The sequence below is a fragment of the Saccopteryx bilineata genome, chromosome 6 (assembly GCF_036850765.1).
Source record: "Saccopteryx bilineata isolate mSacBil1 chromosome 6, mSacBil1_pri_phased_curated, whole genome shotgun sequence".
NCBI lineage: Eukaryota > Metazoa > Chordata > Mammalia > Chiroptera > Emballonuridae > Saccopteryx > Saccopteryx bilineata.
The window spans coordinates 209476481-209484892 of NC_089495.1; the positions used below are offsets into that span (position 1 = coordinate 209476481).

General features: G+C 62.1%; 1 protein-coding gene across 1 annotated transcript in view; it reads right to left on the reverse strand.

Moving 5' to 3' along the window:
- TAF4 (TATA-box binding protein associated factor 4) overlaps positions 1-5616 on the reverse strand; it is a 67266-nt gene extending 61650 nt beyond the window's left edge. The window contains exons 1-2 of the mRNA XM_066237077.1: positions 5318-5616; positions 4296-5240 (exon numbers count right to left, since the gene is read on the reverse strand). Of these exons, the coding sequence (XP_066093174.1) occupies positions 4296-5240; positions 5318-5552 (1180 nt within the window). The 5' untranslated portion in view covers positions 5553-5616. The remainder of the gene's footprint in view (positions 1-4295; positions 5241-5317) is intronic.
- Between the last annotated feature and the right edge of the window lie 2796 nt (positions 5617-8412).

An 8412-nucleotide genomic window follows, 5' to 3' on the forward strand; every position in this document is an offset into this window, starting at 1 on the left:
CCTTCTGATTAAACACCACTGCAGGGGGTGGGGGCACCCACTGGTCAGAAACTCTGGACAGGTGCTGCAGAGTAAGTCCCGCAGCACCCCTGGGGGCCAGGCACGGGCCTCCAGCGGTGACAGCACCTCCTGGGGCCGGCCTTCCAGCCTCGAGTCCATCGACCACCCCCCGAGGCCAGGATTCCACTTTCCTAACTGCTTCCTCATGGGGCCCAAACACCCAGGGGCCTGCCCACACGTGGCAAACTGTAAAGGGCAGAAGGCCGCCCACTTTTCAAACTTCAGTCATTCTGCCCTCAGCCCTCAGCACAGGCAGCCAGCACCCTTCAGGTAAACACCCTGGGGGGGGGGGCTATTCCTACTGCTGCTCAGGACACCCACCACGCATGAAACATCATCCCAACCCCGGTACCCAGACGGCTCTGTCCACCCTGAAGACGATGGGGACAACCAGGGGTGAACCCGGACAGATGCTGAGGAAGAGTGACCACCAGCGGACCCCCAGGGCCTCCCCTCCGCGCTAGCAGTGTGGAAGGTTCTACAGTGAGGAGAGCTGTCCAGTGCTGGCCCCGGACAGCTCCCAGAGAGTTTGTCTTTCTCCTTTTCTAACGCCACTGCTACCTAAGTATACTGCAGGAGGGAGGTTAAGGCCTCTGACCTAAAGTGAGACCCAGGCCCAGGTCCCCTCTCTCCGCAGGCAGCTGCACCCCGCCCCCACGTGCAGGACAGACGGGTCCTCCATGCCTGTGACCCAGCCTGAGACCAGCTCGGCAGGGTCCTCGCTTCCAGAACCAGCGTCACCCCCACCAGGGCTCCGGGGTCTCAGCGAACACAGGCGTCTGGACACGCTGGGCGGGACGAAGTGGTCTGCAGTCTGTGGGGCTCTGCAGCCACACGCTGGTGAAAACAGAGGCCTGGACAGCGTGTGCCTAATGAAGGCTCCTCCACAGCAGCGTGAGCGGCTCACCCGACGCGCCACCGCCTTACGACAGCCGCCCCCCTTCCAGCTGGGGAACCGGGGCTCCCGGGAAGCGGCTGTTCTGTCCCAGGTCAGAAAGCAAGCGTGCCCTCCAGTAACAAAATCTCAACTTCTAAGAATGTCCCTCATGCCAAAGCACTTGCTGCCAAAAGGGGCCACCAGAATGTCCAGTTCTCGCCACTTCAGTGCCGGGCACTTCAACCAGGGATGACCCCTACCTCAGCCGTGCCCCAGCAGCATCCCGGGCCAGCACTGTCCAGTCTTTCCCTACCAACAAATCATTCAATTCACACCCCTGGCGAAGTTAAGTCACATGCAAATGTGCCCGAGGCCCAGTGGAGGGAGCAGTACTTTCCTGGAATGAGAGCCTGCACTCTGGCCAAGGCTTAGAACCACAGGAGGGCAAATCCTGTGCAGAAGCAGGGTAGACAGACAGACAGACAGGCAGAGTGTGAGAGGGGAGAGAGACAGGTGCCACCATCCCTTGGGGACCAGCCTGGGGTCTCGGGTGCTTCAGTGTCCCAGCCCATGGGTAGGCTCATGCTGACTTTAGGTTTAGCAAACTCAGTCTTGGTACTTGACCCACCAACCCAGACTGACCCCAGGAAGGGAGGGTTCTGGGAGGGCCTGCCTCCTTCACACACTCCAATTGTCCACAAGTGACTTTTATGTCACTTGACACCTGTGTGTGGCTTTGACAACCCTAATACCTCTTGTGCTTTCCCAAGTGTTTGTATCACATCTATAATGAGAATGAACTATTAGCCAAGCAAGTTATCTGTTACTTCTACCTCTCCTTTATACCTTTTTATGATGAAAGACTTGAATGGAAAGGAAATATCAAATGAAAGAATTTTTTTTAATTAGTTTTAGTGACAGAGATAGGAACAAAGGGAGGGAGAGGAAGAGAGAGTTAGAGAAAGAGAGAGAGAGAGAGAAGCATTCATTTGTTCTTCCACTTAGCTGTGTATGCGCACTGGTCACTTTTCACACGTGCCCTGACCTGGGATCAAACCCACAACCTTAGTGTTTCCAGACAACACCACTCTAACCAACTGAGCTACCCAACCAGGATCTAAAATTTTCTGACCAATCAATTACGTGCCGTAAGCAGAATATTCACATTTGTCAATTCGAATTATAGAATAAAATTGTACCATTGAAAAAGGACACTGTTTTTGGTGCACCGGGAGTAGTTGCAACTATACTTTTTTTGCTTCCCCAGTTATTAAAATAAAGTTACATCATTCGAGTTTCCAATCAGAACATCAAGCCCGGGGAGGGGTGATGAAAAGATGGCTGTAAACCTCGTGTTTTCTAGAAAGCATCTGGCCCCTTTAAAGCACAGCTCTCAGCGTTCATCACCGAGAGTCAACACGCACCGTTCTCTGCTCCCTGCCCCGCACGGGGACTCGGGAAAGACCTACGAGACCGCAGGCAGCGTCACTGTCCTCCCGGTTTTTACCAAGTTGTCTGTCCACCTGTCACATGAAGACACCCCTGACACTGGCACTAGAACAGAAAATGAGAGTGACCCTTTCCACACTACAGCTTCCTCCCCCAGAAAGAAGCAAAGAGGGGTGGCCCCACACTCGGACTGACACCAAGGGGATCCTGCGAACCCCAAACACCACACCTCTGGCGGCCCCTGCAGGCCAGGCCCAGAGCCCACCTCACATACTTCATTGACAAGCTCAGACCAGGTTTAAGAAGTGAAAGTACAAGGTGGGGGACTGTCCCAGCTAAGGGCAAGCCCAGGACTGAAGCCAGGAGGACCAGTGAAAGGACACTTTCGTGGACAAGTAAACAACCTCCTGACAGTTTACACCACGTACGAGGACCAAGAGTTCACGTTTGTAAAACCACACTAACGATCAGCCATACTTTACCCTGGAAGGTCAAAATACACCTAACGAACAAAACAGAGCCAGCAGTAAAACACCCCTGCAGACTCAGAAAACAAACACAGCGCACAGGTAACTCACCCTCACAGGGCCTTCCTCCCCTGGCACACAGCCCCACCACCACCCGCGGCACCGGCCCTGCCTCCTGCCGTCACAGTCATCATCATCAAAACAAACACCTGGCCAAGCTCTGCCCAGGACCACACTCCCCCCTGCGGCAGGAAGCCCTTCCCTCCTAACACACTGGACTTCTTTCTCAGAGGGACCCAGGCTCTTTCCCACCAAACACGAGAGGACACGGGAGGTGCTGTTTCTACTACTTCTGCCACCGCGGCAGCTGCTACCCCAGCACATGTTACTACACGGCAAGGGAGGGGCTCCCCAGAAGCTCGCACTCCGTCCACGCTGGGGAGGCGGAGCGGACGCACAGAAAGCAGGCGCCGCGAGTGCAAAGTTTCTCTGCCGAGAATCCCCAAGCAAAGCGGCAGGACGCGGCAGGCTGTGGGGACCTTGCACTGTCACACCCGAGGAACCCAGGGGGACGGCGAGATGACAGGGAACCGAGGGCAGAGGACGCAGAGCGGTCCAACTGCACCTCGGAGAGAGAGCCCCTGACCTGCAGACCACATGCCCACCGCTGCTGTCACCAGACGGGAATAACCAATGAAACCAGGGTCCTGTCAGGGATCACGCTGTACTCAACAGCACAGTGGCACCAAGGAGAGCTGGAACACTACCACAGCCCAGGGAGGGTGTGTGCCCAGAACTCCCCCAAGGCCGCCTTGGGGTCTGTCATCCTGATGTTAGCAGGGAACCACAGGCTCTCCAGACAGACCTGCCAGCCCCAAAGCGGGGGCGTGTCTCTGCCAGACCCAGCATCAGGGGACAGCGACAGGACCCCCATACAAAAGCAGCAGGAAAGCTCAGTGAGAACACACACCACATATACTTTATCCCAGAAACAGAAAGAGAAATCACCTGTTGTGGGAAAACCATGGACCCAGCTATCTCCATGCTCTAAATAACCTAAGTAAGGTGTCCCCGGAGTACCCCGCTGCTGCTGCTGCTGTGCTGCTCTCTACAGAGAGGACGCCAAGCAGGGGCACACAGGGCCAGCACAAAAACGGTGAGCACGGGCACAGAAACTTTGCGTGCAAAGATCCCAGCTGGAACCAACCCCTCACTGCACAAGGTAACAAACCCTGGCTGCCACATTATACTGGGTGTGCAAGAACTGCACACACACACACACACACATACACACGCACACCGGGCAACTCTCCCACACTTGGGCAAAGGTGCACCGTGGCTCCCTGCAGGCCCCTGCAAGACCCATGACCTTAGGTCCTCCAGTCCTACAACTTCCTGGGCTCCCGGCTGGGGCAGCAGAGACACACCCAGCGGTCACTCACCTGGGGGCAGCTGGAAGTTCTGGATGTTGGTCGGATTCTGGGGCGGCTGTGGCAGGCGAGGGGCCAGGACCGTGGGCGTCAGTGTGGCCCGGATCCCACTCGTGGTGACTGACGGCGTCCTGGGCAGGCTCTGGGTGACCGTGCTGGCCGAGCCCTTGGGCAGCCCGGTGGGGGTGCCGGGGGCGGGCGGCGGGAGGCCCGTGGCGGCGGGCAGCGCCCCTTGCATAGTTGGCCCGAGGATCATGCCGGCCCCCGCACCGGCCGGGCAGCTGGCCGTCAGGGTCTGCGGCGGCGGGGGCGCCGGCTGCACCGCAGTCTTGGGCGAGTCGGCCTTGGCCACCTGCGCGGGCGCGGCGGCGGGCCCGGGCTGACTGTTGGCGGCGGGGACAGGGACGGGGACGGGGGCGGGCGCGGGGCCCGGGACGGGCGCGGGGGTGGGGGCGGGGGCCGGGACCGGGGCCGGGGAGGGCACAGGGGCCGGGGAGGGCGCGGGCGCGGCGCTGCCCCCGTTCTGCGCGGCCGCCGGGGGTCCCGCCGGGTGGCCGGGCGGCCGAGCCAGGCTGGCAGCGGCGGGAGGCGGCGGGGCGACGGCGGGCGCGGCGGGGGGCGCGGGGGGCGTAGGGGGCGAGGGGGCGCGGGGCGCGGGCGCGGCGGGGGCGCCGCGGAAGGGCGGCGTCTGGATGACAGTGGCGGCGGCGGGCTTGGGCGGCGGCGCGGGCGGGGGCCCGTTGTGCAGCAGGCTGACAGCAGGTGCGGCGGCGGCGGGGCGCAGCGAGTTCCCCAGCGCGGCGCTCCCATTCAAAGTTTGCGCGGCGCCGGGGCCGCCGGGCGGGCCGTTGCGGGCGGCGGGCTTGGCGGCGGGCGCGGCCCCCGGCCCCGCGCAGGCCCCGGCTCCGGGCCCCGGCGGCGCGCCGGCCTCGAGTGCGCTCAGCTTGGCGGCCGGCCCTGCGGGGACAAGCGGCGGCGCGGTGAGGACGCGGGCCCGGCGGCTTCCGCCCGCCCCAGGCCGCGCCGCGCTCTACCTGCGGGGGGCGGCTCCGGCGCCGCGGCGGGCGCGCCCTCGGCCGCTCCGGCTCCGGCTCCGGCGTGGTTCCCGAGCGCGGCGGCGGCGGCGGGCGCGCGGGACGGGAGGTGGTGGTGGTGGGCCGCGCTGGCCGCCAGCTGCGACTCGAGCGAGCCCACCAGGTCGCTCACCACTTTCTCGTCCACCTCGCTGTTGAAGAAGACCTCGTCCAGCAGATCCGAGCCCGCCGCCATCTTTCCTCCTCGGCCCGCCGCCGCCGCCGCTCGGCCGGCGCTGGGCGGGGAGGCGGCTCCGCGCGGGCGGGCGGGCGGGCAGGCGGGCGGCCGGCGGGGGCGGGCGGGGGGCGGCGCGCGCCGGGCGGGGCGGGGGCGGCGGCCGGGCGGGGGGCGCGGGCGGCCGGCGCGGGGGGGGAGGGCCGCGACGGCGCAATGCGCAGGCGCGGCGGCGCGCTCGCCCCCGCCCGCTGTTCAGCGCCTTCCCATTGGCCGCGGTGGCCCCCCGCCCGGCCTCCCGGCGCCTCGCGATTGGTCGCGGCGTGCCCTTAAAAGGCGCGGCCAATGGCTGCGAGCGGCAGAGGCCGGGGTGCGGGCGGGCTGCCGGGCGCGGCGGACTGAGAGCGGGCGGTGGGCACCCGGGGGCCGGGGGCTGGTGGGGGTGCGAGCCGCGGGGCGAGCCGGGACGGGCGGTGTGCTAGGACCGCGGCCGGGGCCTGTAGGGGCGGTGTCGGGGCTCGCTCTTTGTCTGTTCTCGCTCCAAAATGGCTGCGGCCGGAGAGGACGGGAGCGGTCGCGGTGCTGGACGGGCGAGGGAAGTGCGGCGCCGTTCTCCACGGCCCCGAAGCTCCCCGCGCCGCTGCCCCTTGAGCGCCGTGCGCCCAGGAAGGACGTGGGTCAGGGCAGGGAGGCGGCCGGCGTCGGCGCCATTGGTCCGGGCGGGGGTGGCTAGTCGGAGTCCGCGCACCGGGCGGGGCGAGCGCGGGCCTGCCCCCGGCCACGCGGGGTGTCCCCGGCTCCGCGGAGCCCGTGTACGGGGCGCGACGGGAAGACAGTGTCCCCGAGTGCAGCCCGTCCCTGCCGAGTCCCCCGAGGCCTCTCTGGGGTGAGCGTGCAGGGATCTGGCCGCTGGGTCCCTAGACACGTGGGATAGATGGTTAGGGGGCCGGCCGCGCCGCGGGGAGTCGACCCATCTGGAGGCCCTTTCGGTCCCTTATACCCTGTAAGTCATCTGAAGTCGTGTTGACGAGCACTTTATAAAACGTTTCGGATACAATTCTCTGTGCATTTGTTTCTTTTTTTAATCTTTTTTTTTTTTGGTTTGGTTTTCACCGATAAGTGCTGTTTTGGGACATTTCCAGTGGTTTCCTTCTCTTTTTGGGGAGAACCCAGAGAGAGAAATGCGCCCTGGCCTCCGGGCATCCCTGGCAATGAGAGACACAGGATCAGACTCCTGCTGACGGGACTGGGCACAGTGACACCGACCTCAGCACATTGAGGGAAGCTGTTGACAAGTGTGAATGCTCCTCCCAACGGCGCTAAGATTAGAGAGCCCAGTTCTCACAAACCCACGTGCAGACACTCCTGGCTCCCCAGAGTCGCTCCCATGCCACCCTCCCAGCTTCTAGACCAGGAGCAGTGGGGGCTGGAACCCGGGGGAAGTGTCAGGGGTGAATCCTACGAACGTGTGCCCCGAATTTTGCACCTGAACTTGAGAGCCCAGAAGGCAGGCCAGGGAAGAAACCACCCGGGAAGAGCAGAGCCCTGGGGGTGGGGACTGACCCTGGGCCACCTTGAGCACAGTTGCAGGTCCGTAGTCTAGTTCTCAAACGAGAGCAGAAATGTGGTATCATAAACATCTTAAAGGTTGTCAACCAATTTAGAAAATTTTAGGGTGAGCGGAACAAAAGCGTCAGCGGGATGACCTCAGCCCCGTGCGCGACATCTGTCGTGGGAGCAACACAGCAGGACCCACACACGCCTTCAAAACAGGAGGCCAGGGAGAAATGTGAGCAGCCAGGATAGGAGGCAGAACACCGGATGCCTCCGGAAAGTGAAACCCAGGCTCGGATGCCCTGGCAGGGCCCATGTGACTGCGGGGGAGGGGACCCACTCCCACGGCCATTCCTGCTACGTCACTGAGATCTTGAGTAAAGAGAAAGGTCCACGGTGCCATCTCAGGCTGCTGCTCTTTTCCCCACAAAGCGGTAGCCTCCAAGTTCCCCGAAGGCCTGCCAGGACCCCTCCCCTTCAACCCAGTCTAGTCCCGGCCTCCGCAAGCTGGACTCCGTGTGCATCGTTGGGTGCCAGCCAAGGCCCCTCCCCTCTGCACCAGGCCTCTTCCCGCATTGGTGCTGACATCACCCCCCCAGAGTCCACCGGGGCACCCTCCAGCCCAGCAGGAAGTGTGGGAGGTTAGTAGGAGTCGGTGCCCTGCCCCCGCCCCCACCCCAACTCCCTTTGTAGAGGTTTTTCTGCACCTTCAGAAAAAGGTGGAAGCTGCAGACAGTTCAGGCAGCCCTACTGGTGCTCTCCAGGACACTGCCCACCTTGAGAGTGAACCACGTGGTGCAGAAAGGAGGCACTTGGTTCCTCCCCTGCCCCTCACGGGGATTGGGGGAGACCCGCAACCCTTTCCACCTCGGTCACCCTGGGGACAAAAGGTCTTTTCTTTCAATATCTCTGTATGGTTTCATTTGTTGCCACGAGCAGTTAGGACGTCTCTGGCTTGTAAGTCAACTCAACACTGAACATGAAAAGGGGGGAATGAAAAGGAGTGTGAATATAACCACCAGGTTTAAACATGGAATCGTTTTACTGTGAGAACCGTGGAACTCAAAACAGTACACACCCTGCCCCCGGCCACACTGCGGATGGGCTAGGCCAAGGGCACAAGGCAGTCTCCCAGGCCAGCAGCTGTGTGGGCCGTTGATGTTTATTAAGTTGATTGTCTTTTCAATAAAGTAAGGAAAGCACCAGACACACTCACTTAAATATAAGAAGAAACATATGCAGCCTTGCTATCCAGCGAGTCCTCTCACTTACTCTGTTTCTGTGAATGGTATGCAGTGTTCCTTTTATTACCTGTGCTTTTAGCTGT